This window comes from Cygnus atratus, chromosome 3 (assembly GCF_013377495.2).
Source record: "Cygnus atratus isolate AKBS03 ecotype Queensland, Australia chromosome 3, CAtr_DNAZoo_HiC_assembly, whole genome shotgun sequence".
Taxonomy (NCBI): domain Eukaryota; kingdom Metazoa; phylum Chordata; class Aves; order Anseriformes; family Anatidae; genus Cygnus; species Cygnus atratus.
The window spans coordinates 67672303-67694207 of record NC_066364.1 but is presented as its reverse complement, the minus strand read 5'-3'; the positions used below and the strand labels follow the sequence as shown (position 1 = coordinate 67694207).

At 34.5% G+C, this 21905-nt stretch overlaps 1 protein-coding gene across 1 annotated transcript in view; it reads right to left on the bottom strand.

Moving 5' to 3' along the window:
- SYNE1 (spectrin repeat containing nuclear envelope protein 1) overlaps positions 1 to 21905 on the bottom strand; it is a 292806-nt gene that overhangs the window by 193121 nt on the left and 77780 nt on the right. Inside the window, exons 15-31 of the mRNA XM_050710059.1 lie at positions 21105 to 21201; positions 19501 to 19703; positions 17728 to 17892; positions 16111 to 16263; positions 15531 to 15674; positions 14985 to 15158; positions 13672 to 13830; positions 11938 to 12102; positions 11189 to 11323; positions 10146 to 10304; positions 9613 to 9821; positions 8709 to 8817; positions 7322 to 7486; positions 5590 to 5757; positions 4545 to 4721; positions 3264 to 3404; positions 2051 to 2211 (exon numbers count right to left, since the gene is read on the bottom strand). Coding sequence (XP_050566016.1) covers positions 2051 to 2211; positions 3264 to 3404; positions 4545 to 4721; positions 5590 to 5757; positions 7322 to 7486; positions 8709 to 8817; positions 9613 to 9821; positions 10146 to 10304; positions 11189 to 11323; positions 11938 to 12102; positions 13672 to 13830; positions 14985 to 15158; positions 15531 to 15674; positions 16111 to 16263; positions 17728 to 17892; positions 19501 to 19703; positions 21105 to 21201 — 2684 coding nt within the window. The remainder of the gene's footprint in view (positions 1 to 2050; positions 2212 to 3263; positions 3405 to 4544; positions 4722 to 5589; positions 5758 to 7321; positions 7487 to 8708; positions 8818 to 9612; positions 9822 to 10145; positions 10305 to 11188; positions 11324 to 11937; positions 12103 to 13671; positions 13831 to 14984; positions 15159 to 15530; positions 15675 to 16110; positions 16264 to 17727; positions 17893 to 19500; positions 19704 to 21104; positions 21202 to 21905) is intronic.

The window sequence follows — 21905 nt, the reverse complement described above, 5'->3', positions numbered from 1 at the left end:
AATATATTTATGTTTTGAAACATCCATTATAGATATGTTAAACAGAGAGAGACAGACTGATTCGTATATATCTTGGAAAGCAAAAAAAACCACCACCACCCTTTTTTTTTGTTTGTTTGTTTGTGTTTGTCACAAGTGAGAAGTCTAAGGCCCTTATAAGATCTAACAGCATTAACTTTCAGTGTAGAAATTTCTTCTACTTTAAAATCAGTCTAAAGATACCAGTACTAATGTGGGTCCTACACACAGCTTGTAAAATATGCACTTTCCATTTCACTGAAAATATAAAAATTTCATTAGAAAAGTTTGAATATTACAAAACTCCAAAATACATGTTCCTTTTAAATATAGCCTTAAACAAACAAACAAACAAAAAACATTTTTTTTAAAAAAGATTTGACTTCATTTCCTTTTTTTTTTTCTTCCCTCAGTAACGCTAGAGGAAGCTTTAAGAAAAGATGTCATTGAAAAAAAGTAAAAATGGCCTTTTTGTTTTTTCTTATTTATTTTCAAAATGAAAATTTCCCCTTCCTGTTCACTGTCATAATATATGTATGTAGGATACCTTCAAATTACTGGGCCAACATTTTTATTAATGTGAGTTACAACATAATTTTTACACATTGATTATGTGTTCTGCAGATTAACTATAGAGAGTTGTATATATTCATGGGTTTTGCAGAAGGGATTTATTTCTTTATTATCTGTCATATCACAGTATCACAGACATTCTGTATAATCCATACATTCAACTAAACCTGTTCCATACCTAGATCAAAAGGGGATATCAGCAATGGTTTCCATTTAGAACTAGATTACATGTTATTAAAAAAGTGAATATTAGTTGTTGGAAGGATGAATTTCCTGTATCAGAATTAACTAAAATCATACAAGCTTTTTCAGTAACATTGGGAAAAAAAAAAAAAAGGTTTATAAAGTATTCAGAAAGATATGGTAGAATGTTTGATTTCAAATCACTCTAATACACTTGCATAAAATGGTATCCAAAAAATAAAAAATAAAAAAAAATAGACCAGCAATAATCAGAAAGTTGCATCTGCTGCAGAGGCTTGTTATGTTCTGTTTTACAGCTTTTCTCTGTTCTTAAAGATGTTCTTCTGCATCAGGGAGAAAAGGGTACCAACTAAATTCGTACCAACATGTTGACTTGACAATGGTCAATAGAGAAAAAAACACAAAACAGCAATGCTGACATTGTCTTTTACTCATATTCAGATGGAATACGTGGTATTCCACCACATGGTGTCTTCTTAAACTTGTATAGCAAATTAATCTACATAGTAAATCCACGAAAACAACATCTTTTGTGAGTCTGCTCTTAAATATGAAAAAAATACAAATTTCATACACACATACAAGTGTATGTGTATATAGAAAAATGTCAAAAGCTGAAGCACTCTTGAAGAGTAACTTTGAGCTGAGTAACTTCAGATTACTTAGGAAAAGGGATAAGACTTTCACAAATACCAAAACATACAAATATTTACAGCATTTAACAATATTTTCTTGTAGTTTGAATGTCACGCTTTTAAACATAATTTGGCAAATGATGCCTTCTCATTTGTGATGGCAGAAGCAGCTTTTGATATTGCCCATGAAAAGAAAAATCTGGGCATTCAGCTAAGATAAAGGCACTTCTTGACATTTCTATAGAGAAAACGGAAAACTGAAAATTGAGGCAAATATGGTACTGTTCTCATATTTGCACTGAGATTGTTCTTTTTAAAAGATTGTAGAACCTCAAGAACAAGATTAATTATCCCTTCCTCACAAGACTGGGTCTTAAAGGTAAGAACCGTGACAGGTTAAATGTAACTACAATGATTTCATAAACTATGTATTATCAAACAAAGATTATTTGCACATATTACCCTTTTGACATATTTGGTACTATAATCTGGTAGTTATGTCATGGCAAGCTGAAAATGACAGAGCTGATGAGACAACACAAAATGTTGGGCAAGGGATTCTAGAGATCTGATTCAATCTTATAGTGGAGAATAAATATTAAGACTTATTAAGAACATACTCTTCTTCAAGAGTAACTTCTACTTTTTTCACTTGTTCTTGGATAGATTTTGCCTGCTGCTGAAGGGACTGCTTGTTCTTTGAACTAAGATGTATCTCAGAAGAATTCTTCACCAAATTCTCAGCTTGTACAGTCATGGCTTCAGCGTGTTTAGAAAGTTCCTGTAAGTATGAAAGACATATTAATACAACTACGTACAGTTTTATATATTCGAAAAGTATTTTTTGTCCTCAGTGTTTGTTCTCGGAAAAAAGTATTGCACAGGGTTATGTGTGTCCCATATGTATATTCTGAATGCGTAAATACACAGAAAAAAAAACTCTCAATAAAGTTATTTTCATGTTGCATTTAATGTATATTCATTTTAACAAACTGTATCCAATGAACTTTGGAAAGGAAAACTATGTATGTCCAAAAGGTATTAACTCAACTAATGGAAATTTATTCTATAGCTCTTCATTTTTTTGTTGTTTGCTTTAAATGAATTTTTGAATATTATATGCTTTCAGTAACCATCTATATTTTATATTACACTGCCCTTTAAAGAGATGACTTTGTAGTATCTTGTAGCTTGTAATTTCACTTGGTTTAGTAGCTATTTTCTATCATACATAGTAAATGTGCTCCAGAACAATGGATTCAGAGAATAAGCAGGGTAGGTATAATGTGGTATCAGGTACACCACAGAGTAAAAATGTCATGAAAAACACAGCACTATGGGAAGTCTATCACTTATATTACTTCTGTATTAGTAAATAAATTGGGCTGGAATAATTTTCTTTTATTAAGGGTAAGTGGCATGTTATAGCTTATAGGTTCCATACAGTGGAATTCTTTTGTCTTCTCAGGGCTAGAAAAGTGTTAGTTGCCACAAGCCACATACATGACTTTGCCAAGTACACTATCAATGATGATGTGCCAGAGCTTGATACTGTTTAGCTTACCAGTATAGACAATTACCAAGCATAAAATGGGAAGTCTTTAAAATAATTTTACCATTTTATCATTTTATACATTCAGATGCAGATTTTGAATAATTCTTCATTATGTTTTTAAGAGATAACATTTTACCTCTGAAGTTTATGTAGTCTCTAAACTGTATACGGAATTTGCATCAGCATTAACAATAAAACGTTGTATGCAATATGCTCAGAATATGTTAACAAAAAAGGCAGAAAGATATCTCAGTTCCTGTATCTCACACAGTGAATACCTTTGTCTGATCCAGTTCTGAAGAGAGGCTCTCTAAACTGCTAAAATTTAAGATACGTTCAAGTGCAGAGCTTGCTTGATTAAGGTATTTTACAACTGTTTCTTTGTCCCTTTCAAACTGCTCCCATTTATTTATTGTGACCTACAAAAAGAAAACAATAAGAAAAAAGAAAAACAAACAAACCACAAAGACAAAAAGGACAAAGAAGAGAAAAAATAAAAAAGAAGGAATTTCATTTCAAGTTACAGAAAATTAAAAAAACAGAAACATCTAACATAAAATAATTTCTCCTGAAATGCCACCTACTCTACAGATGAAACTGTTTTGAACCCAAAAAAGAGTTTTTCTTTGCATTTTCACACTGCTTCACTGATTTTGCACACTGTTCAATCTGTAAGGTGACAGAAATATTTAAAACTTATATTTGAATGTCCTTTAAGTCTGAAGTGATGACTGCAGATGCTTATGCTTATGGTGACAGGAAGTCAGCAATATCTAAAAGGATTTTATGAAATAAAACCTTTACTTGGACATAAGAATCTGTTTAGTTTTGATCGTATTAAATTTTGACCAACATTTTATTGACTAGCATTTTATTACCAGTCACAAGAATTATGACAAATTAATTATGAAAAAATAATTAACAAATATTTACTTGATTCTGAAGCAAAGCAAAGCAAAAGTAAGGTTTCATATATAGGATTCTTTAGGAAAAAAATGGTTTTGATAATAAATTGTTACTTTAAGAAGTTATTCAGGCTCTGTTGATCATGTTATTTTTCAGTCAGTGATTAGTTATACAGCCTAAAGTATTCCACTTGATTTTTCTGTGATTTTTTTATTTCCTTCTCTAGATTTAGGATGACAGCAAGTATTCCACACAGTAGCTGTGAGGCTTATATTTGCACAACATCTGCACAACATTATTACTCTATCATTCTGCCTTAGTACTCTCAAATAAAGGTCCATGTCATCTTTAATAACCAGGGGTGATAATTAGCCCATCCAAAAAAATAATTCATAGATGTCTACTTAAACTATATTGTGACTGAAAAGTTGGGACTTTTAAACATTTCCAAACAAAACGCTAGTTCTTTATTTAGAAGTATCTAGCAGCTTCAAGAAGTTTTGATGCAGGCACTGATCATGAAAACCTCAAGGATCAACATTCAGAGGTGAGAATGAAAGTTCTGACTTTCTATATAAAATATTTTTTCTTCCTAATAAAAAAAATGGAGAAGAATAAAGCATATGTTTTTATTTCTGCTTGCAAGGACCCACCTGCAATTGCTCTTCACGTTTCTCCATAGTCTGCTGCATGTTCTCCAGCGTTCCTTCCAACTTTAGTAAATCCTCCTGCATTGTGCTTGGCAGTCCACCTTCAATCTGCAGCTGTTTAGCTTGGAAAATCTGCTGTTGCACATCTTGTCTCTTTGCACGGAGTCTCCTAGTCCTTTGCTAGAAGGATTCATCCAACAGGAATGATCAGACTTTTTAGCTCATTTGGGAAATTGGCACACTGAAACCACTTTCTGTGGTTTGCAATAGGTGTGCACTGAAAGTAATAAACAGAGAAACAGACTGTGCAAGTATTACTTGAGTCACATATACTCATAGAGTATATGACATGAATTCCAAAAGGTGTATACACCTCCTGTGTCATAGAAATGGAAGAGGGAGAGTGACAATATATGGCCATTCATCCAAAGAAATATTTTAGAAAGAAGAAGCTACAACAGTCGAGCAACTGCAGCAGTACCCAAAGGTGCATGCATTCCTCATGAGTGCCTTGAAGTATCTGCTTCTGCTCTGTATTCTTTGAAGAACAGATTGGAGCCTTGGATTGATTAAAGCAATATATCAGCTTGCTTTATAGCACTGTCAGAAACTCCTAAGACTATATCCCCTTTACTAACATGCCCGACCCATTACCAGCCTTGCTATGCAAGCTGACAGTTGCCCAGTCAATTCTACTCTGGTCTTTGTCAAAGTATTTTTTCACCATACCAGACTTTATACCAAAAGAGAGAGAAGAGTGCGAGAACTCAGGGAGAAGTTAACTGTTCCTACTACCTATCCTATGATGAGTAACGATTGCAGAGTATTGAAAGAACAATACGAACCTTAACACATACAACAGCTTTTAAAACACCAAAGAGTTCAGATAAAATAGAGGCAAGACATCATAGTGCCTGGTTATGACTCTTGCAAGCTTTGATAGAGAGAGCTATGCTACTGGACATAACATAGTTCAGTAATTACATACCTCCTGCCTTAAAGAAGAAAAAAAAATCAAATACGGACATAGGTGGAGAAATTGCCCTACCTGATGATGAAACAGTAGTTGCTGAGCTTGTAATAAACTTTCAGTATCCAGGATCTTTTCAGCCTCTGCTTGGGCTTCTTTAGAGTTGTTGATTAACTCTTCAATTGTGCTTTTAACTTCTTCTTTATACTGAACACAGTCTCCAAGAGTGCCTAATGCCTTTTCAATCTACAATTAATGATAACTTTATATGTTTCATGTTAAAAGACAAATCTATATTGTAAGGACATGTATATATGTGGAATACTTTTTGTAAAAAATGAATTGTTTTACAAAAGACTTACAAAATTGTCTTAAAAAAAATTGTAAAGACCGAACTGTCTAAATTTTTATATCTTTAGAATTCTTAGTGTACACCTTTAACTTTACATTGATGAGTGATTGTAGCCTTAAAATGTGACTGTAGAGAGCTTTGTCTTGCTTAGACATACTCCCTACTACATTGACATAAGGTGGATAGCTGTCTAAATAGAGAGAGAGTGCTAGGCACTGAAATAGGCTCCTCAGGGCAGTGGTCATGACACCAACCCTCCAGGAGTTCAAGCAGATTTTGAACAACGCTCTTAGACATACAGCTTAATTTTTAGGTATCCCTGTGTAGAACCAGGGGTTGGACTCTATGGTCATTGTTGACCTGTTCCAACTTGGGATATATTGTTCTGTTGCATTTTTAGATTCAAAACAAGTTTAGATTCTAGTTCTTAATTTCCTGTTGTAGCTTCATGAACTTGTGTTCCCCTTGGCTCTGACTTTCGGAGGAAACAAAAAGCAAAAGTACTTTAATATATTAAAAAAAAAAAAAAAAAGGTATCATTTATTTATTGCCATCACTTGGAAATCATAACATTGGTTCTCCCCAACTTTCCAAATATACTTTTCTCATGATGGAAATTGAGAAAATTTTGATTAAATACATGGAACTTTTACACAGTTTGAACACTTATGAGGTCTCCACAAGGATTGACATTAACAGTGAAATTTGAAGCCTTTCTCTGTACTGAACTATTTTTCAAATTGATCTGTTCTGACTTCTAAGTGTAGGAGGTACCAAGTTTCTCCTAATCTTTCTTTTTACTGTAAAAACTGTGAAGTGGTAAGATCCCTAAGACCCCACAGACCTCAAGGGTTCAGTGAATTCTGAGAAGTTTTACTTCTTATTGACTAGAAACTTACCATGATTTCAACAGTTCCAGTATCTCATTACCATTCAGACCTCAGATAATTGTGGCCTTTTTTGGCAAATTCAGTGCATGTTTCACATCTAAATGATTTGAAATCACCTCACAGTATTTCCTTTATTATTTCAGTATAAAAGATTCACAAATTAAGACTAAAAACAAGGTGTATATCCAACAGTCGATAGGTTTTCCCAATGTTAATTAAGAACTGATTTTAGAAAACTATTTTTTGCCTCTAAAAATACTGACATTTTGATTCTATAAATATTTTATTTACTAGGACACATTCCAGTTCTGACCAAAAAATATAAAAGGATCTATTATAAATCTATTATAGTACTGTTTGTATCTTTTATCTGCTTGTCTCACAGCTTTGCTACCCAGACAGTACAAATGGTTTTTTGTTTATTTTTTTCATTGCTGAATGCTTGCAGCTTAATTAACACACACACACACACACACATATATATATATATATAAGGAAACTTGTGAAGCCATAACGTCATTTCATATGACACTGTAAATGGAGATTTCTTGTGTCCCTCATTCTGTACCTCAGCCAGCAAATCCAGGAGTCCCTTGAAGTCACTGGAAAGTTTACATAGCTCATCCTCTGTCTTTTTGGCCTCCATATCAGTACATACTGAAGTCAGAACAGCAAGTCTAGATTTCAGCCAGCTGTGATTTTCTCCTTGCTTGTTAATATGCTGCCTGATTTCCTATGGAAGAATCAAAACATATTTTCTTCAAGTAAATAAAATATATTAATGAGTGGCATTCATGGCATCAGTTCAAAGATTAGTGGTATAAACATACTATTTTTGTTCTTATCTTGAAACACTAGAAACGTAAAATTTTTCTGATCGCATACTCTATCTAATTCTGTTCCAATCAGTGGCTAGTTTTTTGCATTTGCTCCACAGACTTTACAGAACTGCCTTCTATAAAATAGTAGTAGATTTATTTTTACTCACAACTAGCATTTTTTACTTATAGAAGATGGATAGATAGTTGGTATCATGTATATATTTTTCATAGATTGACCAAATTTCTTAGTTACAATTTAAATCTTAAATGCTAACTTTCTCAAACATAAACATCATATAAGATTCTACTACATACTTCTTCCATTTCAATATATATTTTTTCAATCTTTTCATCCAGTAGTTATTTTATGTCTTTGTATCAATGCTGGTAAGAAGCTGTCAGCAAGTAAACTACATGAATAAATTAGACTCTCTGGAGCAGAAGCACCCATTTAGCTAACGGTCTTTCTGCTTTATCAAGGTCACCCTAATTTTATTTCTCTGCACAGCTGGCCTTTACAAACTGTTCATGACTTTCACACAGTTTTATGTTATGTGATATTCCTATTTTGGCTTCTAACATGTGGAGAGAAAAAAAAAAGAGGTTAGGTCTGAAGGACTAGAAGGACTGAATCTTAAACTGTCCTACTATTTCTCTTACCATTCACCAACGCAAAAGTGAATGGTAGACTATCTCTGCCTCCCCTGTTATACTATTGTAGAAGAGAAGTCTTATTACAGACGTTTTCCCTAAATGTTTTGTAAATGTAGTGCAATAACTTGATCCTTCAAAAACACCCAGTCCAGAAATTTTGGCTTTTCTTTGCACCAAACTTTTAACTGTACATGCAGCAGAATGAGGGGCAAGTACTTAGTGTACTTCTATATTTTGGGTGGTCTGAATATACTGGTAAAGGGACCTGCTGTTCTCTAAATTTCTAGGATTAGGAACTTATGCCATGATTTGTTGCACATGGAATTTTGTCCTGGGAATATTTTTAAGAATTCTAAGAATCAGCAGAACTTTATTCATGGTTTCCACACTAAAACAATTGCAATACTTCAGAGTACAGTTTTATTCAGAGACCCAGTATCAATGAGTGTAGTTTAGTTAGAATATAAGCCAAGGGCTCACCCCCACAGATGATTTAAACTGCTCATATTTGGCAGTATCATTGACACTTTCCTTTATCTTCTTTAGTTCTCTTTCTGTTGATGAAATCCAATTTGCCAATTCGGAAAATCTGAAATAAAACATCACATAATGCGTTCAGCTCTGGGGTCCCCTATATAAGAAGGACATGGACCTATTAGAACGAGTCCAGAAGAGGGTCATGAGGATGACCAACAGGCTGGAGCACCTCTCCTATGAAAACAGGCTGAGAGAGTTGGGGTTGTTCAGCTTGGAGAAGAGAAGGCTTCGGGGAGACCTTATAGAAGCCTTCCAGTACCTAAAGGGCAACTACAGGAAAGCTGGAGGTGGACTCTTCATCAAAGAGTGTAGCAATAGGACTAGGGGTAATAGTTTTAAACTGAAAGAAGGTAGATTTAGATTAGACATTAGAAAGAAGTTCTTTACTCAGAGGGTGGTGAGGTACTGGAACAGGTTGCCCAGAGAAGTTGTGGATGCCCCATCATTGGAAGTGTTCAAGGCCAGGTTGGATGGGGCTTTGAGCAACCTGATCTAGTGGGAGGTGTCCCTGCCCATGGCAGGGAGGATGGAATTATATAACTTTTAAGGTCCTTTACAATCCAAAATATTCTGTGATTCTGTGATAATGCAAAGCAAGGAAAAAAGACAATGACTACCACTGTTAAATGGTAACCTCTTAAATTTAAGCTAATAATTATAAAACCCTCAAAACCCCACTATTATTTGTGGAATCACTACATATAGTTATAGTTAGCCTGAAGTCAAGAACACAGTATTTACCATTCTTTACATGGTACTGATCTACATGGGACCGATCTATAATGACATTTCAAGGAGTGATCACACATAATGCACTACCAGACCCCTCTAGGAATTGGGCTGACACCTGTTCTTATAGCCCTTCCAGGTGTCCGAGTGCTCTGTTAGTTTTGCGTATGTGCTGTCTATCTGGGATTTCAGCTCCTTCAGGATTCGTTGGCTACTTTCCAGTGTAGCTCTCACTGGATCAGAAACTGGAAGTTTTTGGCAGAGTTCCTCAATTCGTTGTAGTCTCTTCTCACACAGATGGTAAGATCCCTTGTCACCGAAGAACAGCTAATGGGAGACAAAGCAGAGAATTCAATAATAATCTAATTGGCAGAAACCACAAAGCATATCTATATATTTGCTGTAAACTGGTCATACATGCCGCTACTAGGTCATACATGCTCCTACTAAGCTTCTAGGTATTAGCATGAAAGGATCAATTCCAAATGATTTTATTTATTTATTTATATATTTTATTAAAGGTCCAAAGCATTGAACTGATTCAGTTGTGCACAGTGTTTGGTGGCTTGAGTTGGTCAGATGTGTTTATCATTTATATTCAGATGTATTTCTATACATGCCCACTTGGACTTGGTGGCGTATAGTTCATACCATGTGCTCCGCGATCATCCTTTCTTTGCCTTCTCTGGTTAGCACCTTGTTCTGACGAGCTAGTTCAGCTTTGCACTCCTCCACTGTGACCAGAAGCTTGTTTTTCTGCACTTCAATCTTCAAATGAATCAAATGATATGGAGCTTCTGTTTGAAGATCCTACATTCCCACAGGGGCAATAAACAAGCACAGAAATAAAACAATACACCCATTACCTCAGTGTGAAGTAACTGCAAATAAATTATCTAACAACTGCTAATATAGAAAACAAGGCGTCTTAGATGTTTTACATCTAAGATGTCTCTTAGAAAGATGATAAAGACATATGTTTGTGAGATCCAGAATATGTATTTATAAGGCACGTCTCAGAGATATCTTGGCTCTTGACCAGATATACGAAGTACTTCCTGTTTCAAAACAATAAAACAAAAAATAATAGTGAACCTATATTCACACCTGCTTTCAGAGGTTCCTGTTTGCATGCCAGTGAGAAACCACTAATTCTTCACTCCAACTCTGACCTACAACATGTTGTAACAGGCAAAAATTCTACAGCTTATGAGAAATGTCTGTTCAGTTGTCTGAGTTTGTTCGGTTTGTTCAGAGTTTTTGGCAGAAGACTCAGAGTAAACCGACAGCCTGATTTCTTGCAAATTTGCTTTCCTAAGGTTGGGAAAGTAATTGCAGTCATCTAACATCAGCATAAAGTAAGAAAAGCTAGCACTTAGGCTCAACAAATATTCTTAACACAGGTATCATTATGTCTGTACACAGGGGAAGAAATTAAGGTTTCATAATTGTTTTCTCTCATTTCCTGAATTTTGACCACTTAGATTATCAGTGCTTTTTCAGGAGGGTATTTGTAGGTGTATGTGTAGCTAGTGTAGTAAAATATAGATTTTTTTCCAACTGTATGAGAAGTCAAAGAATACAACTTATTTATTTATTTATTTATTGTAACCTATATTCAGCATATAGGTCATGCAGAAACTTTCCCAAGTTAACACTTAGAATGTCCAGAGAAATCATTCAATGTCACTAACCTTCCACTGCCTATGGAGTTTCCTCACAGCTTCCTGCAGGCTGTGTTGCTCTTGTTCAGGAAGGATGTCAGTAAGTTCATCGCAAGCTTTCAGGAAGGCATTTAGGACTCTCTGATCCAACTGGTTAAAGAATTCCTGAGTTTGAAGTGAAAGGTGAAAAGTCAGATGACAAAACTGGTTATTGATATGATAACTTGCTAGCATGAAGTTCCTTAACACACACTGTAAGTTTCAATGTCACATCTGTTGCATTGAAGAAGTAGAGTTTGAACTAAGGAAAACTTTGTCTATCTATTTATAGTCCAGCAAATTAATTTATTCTGGGGCACCCAGACAGTACATTGATATGGTGTTTTAACTAGAATAATTTTTAAAGCCACTTGTGTAAGTAATCGTTATAATACACAAACGAATATTCATTCATATGAAAACCCAGTAGTGGATGTGTGAGCCTGTCAAAACACAGACTAATGCTCTCACTCCAAACAGTTCTATAGGCAAAACCAACCTTCATGTCTAAGGGGTTCTTCTCTCTGCACTTTCTGGTTGCTTACATTCACCAATAAGAAGGATGATTATTATACATATTTTTCTTTTAACTTTTTTTTTTCCCAATCTTAACATTGACCAGGTCCGTATCACTTCAAAATATGGAAGAAATCTATGTCAATTTTAAAATTAAATAGGTTTTTCACTTGTATGTCATGCACTTAAAGATTTCCATGAGGAAAATTAGAGAATGTACTCACACTATGCTTCCTGAGAAGTTCTTCAGGATTTCCTTTTTCTTTTAAGCAACAATTGGCAATCTGTATAACTTTCTCCAGTTCTGCTCTAGACTCCTCAAATTTCTTCATCAGACGGCTATTTGCTTCTATGTTTTTTCTCCATTCACCAGCTTTCCTGACCATATTCTGAGTTATAAACAAAGAAAATTAATTGGCACTTTTTCGCTGCTTTTTATATACTCTTTTACCACAATCTTACCTAAAAATGAATTTGATTGGTGTCACTCTTGCAAATACATTTTATTCACAGCTGCTCCTCTTCTCCCTTTCATGTTCCCATTTTCCCAGTTTTTAATACCTATACAAAGACTCACCCTAATGTCATCCTCGATTCAATTAAAAATGGATAGTTATTCAATACAGATGTCTGTGATACTTTCAGAATGCCTAAGCCATTTGGCTAACATTTATTTCCCAAAGACTGCTTTTAAATGTAAAACAGTTGTTGTTTTGTTTAAATGTTTGTTATTGCATTTCTCCTTTTATCAGACTACCAGCTTCTGCACCAACCCCTGATTAAAAAATGAGGGGATGGGATCGGAGGGGAGAGACAGATAAGCATGGTTTAACCTATGGATCCAACCAGTTCATTGCTACAGATCTGACCTGGAGGTTTGAACAATAATCATTCTAGTAGGCCACATGTCAAACCATGTAAAAGGCTGCTTAAAAGAGACATTTTTTTGTTGCTTAGTTTATACTTCTCTTGTTTTGAAACCTTACATTCTGTCCTGGTACATGGCATTATCCAGCAGCTACAATCCATAAAAAAATAATAAATATTAACAGGACAAATGATCAGTTCACCGGTTCAGCTGCACCAAGGTAATACCAACACTGTCTACTAACCACACACTTTGCTGTCCTCACTGATTACTAACCCCAGTGTAAAGGAATTACAATGGTTTTACCCAGTGAGCTAATCAAATCTGTAGTTGTCAATTTAAACATCTTGCTAAGCCTTTTTAAAGGTTGCAGATAAATTTGTGTAAAATAATAAAATTGTATAGGAATGTAGTCTTTACATGAGAAAAAGCAAATTTCCAGATCCATAAATATTTTAAGCCTGGAGATAAATCACTGTCCATCCTTATAGAAACAGAATAAGGAATGTTTAAACATGGTGAATTTATCAAGACAATTGTATCTGCCTCTGTAAACATAAACATAACTTAAATAGATGATTTCTAAATGGTAAATCAAAAACTACAGATCTTTAAGTAGAACCCACAAAGTACAATAAAATTTTTGAAATCCACCTCTCAGAGACAACTCTTTACTGACAGATGATTGTCTGCAGCTTGAAATTCAGTTTAGATAGCCTTACACAACAATACATTACAACAACTACAACAATAATTGCCTGAAAACAAATCTAATAGAACCCAGTATCTGGAGATCTTCACCCAAGAAAACGTTTGAGTTCGTGACAGACTGGGGCTAAGTAGCCCTGAAAATATCAATATTACTAATAACATAGTAATGTTCTAATAATTCTAATAAGAATTCTAAAGCTAAAGTGGATTCTAGCCCTAAGTGCATTTTGATATTAACAAATGTAAATTCTGACTTTATCTTCAGGATCCACTGCATTTTCTGACGAAATACAAAGCCCCAGACCAATAGCAGCAATTGCAAATCTTTCTGCATATGAAGAAGATTTCAAAAATACGCACCAAGGTGTTACATAAGTACCTGAAAAGTGATCTGAACTTGTGTAACTTTCTTCTGAAATGTTGACTGATGGAAATGCTGCAACACTTCACTAGAAGCCACGCACTGCAGGATACTCTGACTATTTCTCTCAATGAGGGACAAAGCTTTCTTGCAGTTTTCTTGATAAGCTACCAAATCCTGAAAGAAAGAAACATATATCCACCCTGGCCAGGAATAAAGGAGAGAAAAGTTTGGCAAAATAACAGGAAGATGTTTTTTAACAATAACAAGGTAAAAACACCAAAAAAACAACAACAACAACAAAAAAAAAACAGCCTACAGAAAATGTTAGATGGAATGAAAAATAGAGTTCTATATGTAAAATAAATAAACAAACAAAACAAGAAAAAAAAAAAACAGACACATGCCAAAGCCCTTTGGATATTTTTGTAGAATACAGGTCAGTGCATAAATCTGTGATTTAATTTTATGTGATGTCCGTATTTATATTACAATTCTAATTTTGCTGTGAAAATAGACATCAGAAAGACAACTCTCAATAGCAGACTGATCTTGCCTTTCAACAAATTAATCTTTCCTGTCAGAAGCCTTCGTATAAATGAGAAGATTTCAGTTCCTTGATGGCAAACAACTGCAGAAGAAACATGGAATTTTATGATGACATTCTGAGTCTGGGCAACATCAGGAAAGAGGAAAAGAGTACTCAGACTGCTTCTTAAACAGCAGACTGGACACATGACTTGTGTTGTGTTCACGTACAGAAGAGGACTGTTGTGATTGAACAGTCAAGCTCACTAGGTCATTTTTCTACCCAAGTACAATCAAAGCTTGAAGTCGCTGGAAAAGAAGACCCTTCTCGTTGACTTATGCCAATCTCTCCACATTGCAGGCTTGAAGTATTTTTAAGTACGTATACATAAATCACACTAATGTAAACATATAATACACAGTATATATAATATTATACATTATATAAATAATATTATATATAACATATTATATATATTATACATATATATATATATATATATATATATATATATATAATATTTACATTTCTAACATTTCAGTCCTATTTCCACAACAAAGATCTCGTATTTGCACCTTGGATTGAGAAACCATGGGCTGTAGTGGGGGAACATAGTTTTCAATCCTTGTATGTTTATGCCTAGCTGACTTTAGGATAGGTTATGTTTATTGCCTGAATATGAAGAAACATTTGGGCAGCTGACCAAATTAAAATAAAAAATCTTAGTAATCGAATTGTACATATAGAAAATGAAATAGAGAAAGCAAATCCTTTTTTAAAGCAAGTCGTTTTATAAACTTACTTGAGCTTTTTGTTTAAGAAGTGTTGTAGACTGTGTTTCAGGATCCTGGATAGAAATTATTTCATTGACTTTTTCAAGAGATTCATAAAAATTTGTTATTTGTTTCTCCAGTTCTTCCAGTGGAGACAGCAGATGCTGACTTTCATACAGCAGGGCACAGGAATACTCCTTAACCTTTTGGTCATTGTAAAGAAAAATAATTATTAAAAAGGTAATAAAATTCAATTAATAGTAGCTTCATTTACACGTAAATTTATATAGTTGGTAACTGTCTCTATTAAGATCAATACCAGTACTGTATAAGTTTAAAAATAAATAAAATAAAATAAAATAAATTTAAAGATGGTAGTCTTGAGGTCTGAAAGAAGTAATATTTTCTCTACCATTAATTCACTCCATTGTTACTACAGACATACATTTGCTCAAATGCATATTCCTGTTTGTTTTTTTTTTTTCTTTTTTTTTTTTTTCCCCTCTCTCATGCAGCTTACTGGTTACTAGTTCAGCAGTCAACACCATGTATAGTAGAAAAATGTATTCTGCAACCTTGCTTATCTGCTCATTGATCCTTGTCAAAGTTGCAAGCATTTCATTTACTTCCTCTTGGGAAACTTCTTTTATAACAAGTTCTGCTGTTCTTGCGACCATTTTGTACTGAGCTTCCATGGCAGGCAATTTCTGTTTAATATTCTGTAACAAATGTTTCAAGAAAATTTTCAACAATAGCATTCATGCATTCATGGGAGATTCAAGCCTATTACCAAGTGATGTGAGATATATATTCCAATTTTTGTCCTGTCTGACTTTGTGAAGCTTGAATCGTAATTCAAATGCATGCAAAATGTGCCAAAGGGTATCAAATCAGCTCACCCGGATGTGATTTGAAACTAAACAGAAAGAAATATCCAGATGGACGGTGTTTTGGAAATGTGCTCTAGAAACATCACTCATAGAACACAAGGATTTAGATCGGCCATAGGAGAAGCTATACAAAAATAACACTAGTGAAGAAGAGTAATAATGGAAATGCATATTAATATGATTTTATGCTTTATCCTCAGAATTAAATAGTTACACGCCTCTCTTTTATAAAAGGGAAAGAAAAGAATGGAAGGAAGAGACTTACTTCTAAGTCTTGTACAAACATCTTGACATCTAGGAAGGACACTTCTACAGGTGCTGAAAATTTTCTATTGTTTTCATCAACAAAGGCCCTCAAACCGGCAACACCATCCAGGTATTCCTTCCGCATTTTGTCCAGTTCATCTGCTCGAGCATACTAAAAAAGTGTAAAGTAAAAAGAAAGAAAGAAACAAAAAAACTTATCCAAATGACATATGTGGCTACTAAATAATTACTTGAGAAAATGAGCATGTTTTTAGAGCAATTTTTTGCTAGAAAAATTGTATTCAATAAAATATGAAGTAATGGAAAATATTCTACACTAAGGGTTTTATTTATTTTCAGCAGCGCTGATGCTAAGAAGAACATTCAAATTAGAGTTCAGCCTTTTTAAGGTATGGATTTTTCCAAGAACTCCAAACTCTCACTGGTTTTTAACCTAGAATCAGTCTCTATTAATTTCTCATTACCTACAGTGCCAATTTTGAAAGTTCAGCAATGAGAAATAATACAGAAAGCCTAGAAAAGCTGAAAAAGAACAGAAAGTCCAGTAAAAACTGCTGGCTGGAAGAAGGGAGAACACAGGAGGTGTTACAAGGGAGAAAGCACTGTATAATGGAAGTGGAGACAGGCTATGCTTTCACAGACAGCATGTGAAAGACATAAGACAAGAAATACATTTCTCTGGGCATTACAGTTCCACAGTGAATCACCCTAAATATTATTAGCAAATAAAACTTGACAACATTCTAGTTTGTAAAAGTTACAATAAAAAAAAGTGTACACTCATAATCTGCTTTTCCATTTAACTTGATTGCAATGGAACTAATCATGCCAATTAAAAAAGCAGATTCAACGTCTTCAAATGGGCAACTGCCAACTGAAGGCTGCTGAAAGGGAAAAATACCATGAGATGTATATCGACAATAAGCAAAAATATTTTCAATTGTGTTTATAAGGTGTGAAACACTTGTGCATAATTTTATCTTCTCTTGTGCCTTTTAATAAGAACATAAAAACATTTATTTTCCAAACAGTTGAATCTCCTTCATGAGACAGATCTGTATTTTTATTTTTAGTTTTAGTTTTTAAATTGGCTATAAGTACCTCCTGGTTCATGAGATGGAACTAATGTCTGACTGATTTGGGGAAAACATTTAGCTAACTAATTTGCATTGCACCTGTTTATGGTTGTAGTACAGTAATTGAACACAACTTCCATTAAAGGGTAATAAAAATATGCACTTTCAACATTTTCCCTATTTAGTTTTACAGCCATTGTTATTGCAAGCTCTATGTAAAACCAATCATTTTCTTAAAAGAAAGTAGACGTAATGCATGAATAACAATCACCGTATTATGACAGTAAAGAAAAAATACAGGCTATACCAGCTGAAAATGTCTACAAAAAAAGAAAAAAAATATAACCCAAAAGATAGACAAGACAAATGCCCCAATAGCAGTAAACTACTGGCAGGGTTTAATTTCATATTTAAATAATCATGAAAAGTTAGGCACATTAGTAAGCTGTTGTATAGTCCTGCTAGTGGGGCAAATCTGTCTTACTGGCATGGAAATTACAAAGTAAACATTTAAACATAAAAACAGAAAAACCACATACTTGTTTAACTTGCATAAACAACTCTCTCCATCTTCCATTTAGTAACAGAAGTTGCTGTTTAAGGTCTCTGGAAATGGCCTCATCACATGTTTCAATCAGAAAATTACCAGCATCATTCATGGCTGTATGCTGTTGGATCCAATGAGGTAAGTGCCGGAAAAAATCCTGAAGAAAAAAATGAATGCACATTCTTAAACCTTTGCAAATAATATTTACCTTAAACCATTAAACTAAATTTTAGCCACCCGTTAATGGTTTGATAAAACATTTTGAACAATCATTCCCTAAAACACTTTATATTGGATATATCGCAATAGAATTTTGAACTGTTTGAAGACAGCCTACTATATTAAAAATTGCTACTAGTTTACTCATAGCTCATTTTACTGTGGTGAGTAGCTTCAGTTGAACTAATGGAACTCCTCCATAAGAGAAAGGATTTGGTCAGTAACTAAAAACACTGTTAGAATACAATTTCTGATCTGAGCAAATTGATCCTTCACTACTGCTTCCTCCTATCTCAGAGAAGGTGAGAGCTTAAGTGAAAAGGATAGCTGTGACTGATTTCTTTCCCCCACCCCACTAAGACAGCCTAAATAGCCCACCCATTGTACATCTTGTAGGAAGGTACACATGACATTAATTGGCAGAGAAGACAAAGACCAACTTCGTCCCTTCTCCCCTTCCTTTTTGCTCTGCAAGAGAATGGGCTGTTATCTAAGTTATCTAAGGATGGGAGTTACTTAAGGCAGGTATCTCCAGGCACTATGGTCATAGCTATACCAGCAAACTAAACAGTACTCGATCACTGTCCCATGATTGTCCACATTATTTAACATGTTCTCTCATATGGCTTTGGCTTCTGCCAGCTGCCCTTCTCCCAAACAGTATGCAATTCAGTGGAGAGCACAGGGCAAGTACTGTTCCAAATAGTCTGAATCAAAGAGGACACTTTCTTTAGGTGGAGAAATAGAGTAGCCGCAAACGTGCAAGCTGAACCATGCCACTTGGTCCTCAAGACCAAGGAAGAGGCACTGACTCATTTTGTTACTGGCTCTCAATCTAGAATTCCAAGACTGCTTATCTGACAGTGACAGTGCTATGCCATCCCTTGCTTAGGGTCAGATGTGAAAAAGCCCTGTCCAACTGTAATGCCAGTCATTTGAAGTTTTGGAGCTACAGTTCTTAAACTTTACAGTTATATTTGTCAGAACTTACCTACATGTAAAAACATTTCTGATACAATTACGTTTTTGATACAACCAAAGAGAAAATTTTAAATGGATATATACTGCTTAAAATTGTTGAAGAAAGAGTAGAACAACAGTGTTTTAAATTCTCAAAGCTGAGATCAGTAATGAGTACAGATACTCTGTACTGATGTATCAGTGAATAACCATTGTTCTTTAGTAAGCTAAATGTGCAGTTTAAATCTTCTATATGTTGCAGAGCATAGCCTTTGCTTTGTGCCAAGACTGTCCTTTGTGAATACAGGCAAAACTAAGTAAATCTACTGAATCTGGCACTGTCCAGTTCTCCTTATTAGGAGACAGGAGAACTGTCCTGGTCAGCCTTATTAGAGGTCAAGAAGGAATGAGAAGATGGAGCAAACTACTCAAGTCCTTGAATCTATCAATGAATCCACTAAAAAGTTCCAGCCTGAACCTCTCTCTCTTGTATGACATTTTTTAAAACAACCTAAGGAAATGCAGAAGTATATAGCATATTTCATAATTTACAAAATAGGCAAATATATATGGTATTAGTTCATACCTTTTTAGAATGTTCAGGCTGATTAAGCATTTTTTCGGCATCCTCCAACCAGGCTTGCAGACCTGCCACAGTGCTGCTGTATCTGTCCCAATTAGCAATTACTTCTTCCAACATGCTTCTTACACTTCTCACCTCTACCGAGAGGTTCCTCCACTGTGCTGTTGTTTCATTCATGAATTTCATCACATTCTCAACTTCTTCCACTGACATACAGGAATGAAATCAATTATTTAAGTTTATTATTAAGCTTCTGTGAAGCTTAATTTTATTCTACGCTTATCCATTCTCATCAGGGAATTATATTTTACTAAAACTGCTGTTTCAGAAGGCTTATACACATGTGCTCAGTTGATAGCCCAATTTTTAGTACAAAATTTATTACTGAAAAATTAACCATGTGAATCAAAGACAGAGGAAAGTACATAAAATGAGTGCCATATTTGAATAGAAACACTGCATATTCATTTTGATGTTCATTTCTAATTTGCAGTAAAAGAAATCAAGAGAGAAAATTAATTTAAAAATAAAGTAGTAGAGATGTGTAATGTAAAAACAAATTATTCCTGTATACAAAACTACTGAATGAAATTGAACTTCTTTCTACTGACTTTAAAACACAATGCTGCTAATTTTTGCCATTTACTTTTTAATATTTTCTTCACTGCAAGAAAGATACATGTCCTTATTCCAGAAGGAAAAACAGAGATAAGAAAAAGAATCCATGTAAATCCTGAGACTTCACAGAATACACAGAATTTGCTACTGGATTTTTAATACCATTGAGTAAATCTATTAATTTTTATTCTTTGCAAGAATATCGTGTCAGTAAAATTTGAGTATCACCATCAATTTTAAATTTCACAACAACAAAGATATTCATTTTCTCTGCAAATATGCTAACCATTTTAACAGCTGCAGCAATCTTCCACAGATGTTACTGTGTTTTTATCTCAGCAGAGACTAAAGCAATATCATGTCTACCTAGGTCAAATATTGCCCTTATACATTCTCACTGAACCAAGCAGTGCTGTTCAGAAATTACAGGAGGTATTGGGTCAATCAGCTACACATTTTTCTCATGTACACCCATACTTGAGCTATCATTTGGGTTCCCCTTATAACTTCACAGTTGATGAAGAATCTTCTTAAATCAGGGGATACTTTTGCTACTGTGACAACTTTGGGATCAGCTCTCTGGCTGTGTTTTTCTAGTAAATGAAGCCTTGCCAGGGAGTGTCCCCAGGCACTAGAATGTGACTTTGCCTACTGATAATTGGTTCTCTGGCACACTACTGGGCTCAGATCAGGAATATTCAAAGAATCTATAAGTTAGGATGGACCATGGACTTCTCCCAGTAGGAAGTCTGAACATGACAATGACCTTCTGGACATTCAGAAAGTTGAAAAGCAGCTCTCTACCAGCTGGCCTCATGCTAGAGAAAATGCAAAATTGCTACAAAAGGCTGTAGCCTCCCTGGTGGACTGCAGCCGCTATACAGCTCTATGCATTGAAGAAACAAATATTAGGAAATATTTTTAGAAGGTTTTTATGTCTGAAGAGATTAAAATGGCATCCCCACAACAAAAGAAACATAGGCATTTACCTGAGCCGTTTGCTTTGGCATACATTTCAGCTGCTCTTTTCAAGATCTGGTACGTAACTTCATATTGCTCAAAGAACTTACTATTTTCAATTACAGACTGAAAGGAAAAAAAAAATAATTACACAGAGAAAATAAAGATAGATATTAAAAATATGTTCCCTGAGATCACACCAGGACAGCAATGACATCTTTTAACTTCATTATTCCTCTATTAATTTATAAAATAGTATATAAATTTCATTTTTTAAAATTAATGGTACAGCAGAGTACCTCAAACTTCAGTTTCTTTACTTTGCATATGGAAAGAATATTTAATATGTTTGTTAATCTGCTAGTTGATCACTTGCTGAAAGTCCTAGCATATGTTACACTATTTCAAACAGAGAATGGTGAGGCACTGGAACAGGTTACCCAGAGAGGCTGAGAATGCCCCATCCCTGCAGGTGTTAAAGACCAGGTTAGATGAGGCCCTGAGCAACCTGATCTAGTGGGTGGCATCCCTGCCTACGGCGGGGGGTTGGAACTAGATGGTCTTTGAAGTCCCTTCCAACCCAAACTTTTCTGTATATTCTATGAATATACAGAAAGTGAAGAAATAAACATTACGTGATCAGTGGAATCATTTTAATTAATGAAAAATTTCCTCCCTATAAGAAGGTTACTACAAAAAACAAATCTAGTTAAACATTAAAAATGGTTACTCTATTAGTCTTTTACAGAAACACAGATTTCAGTTCAAGAGATGAAATACATTTGACTGATCCTTCAGTTTTCCTTTACCTTCTTTGCAAATGGTAAAAA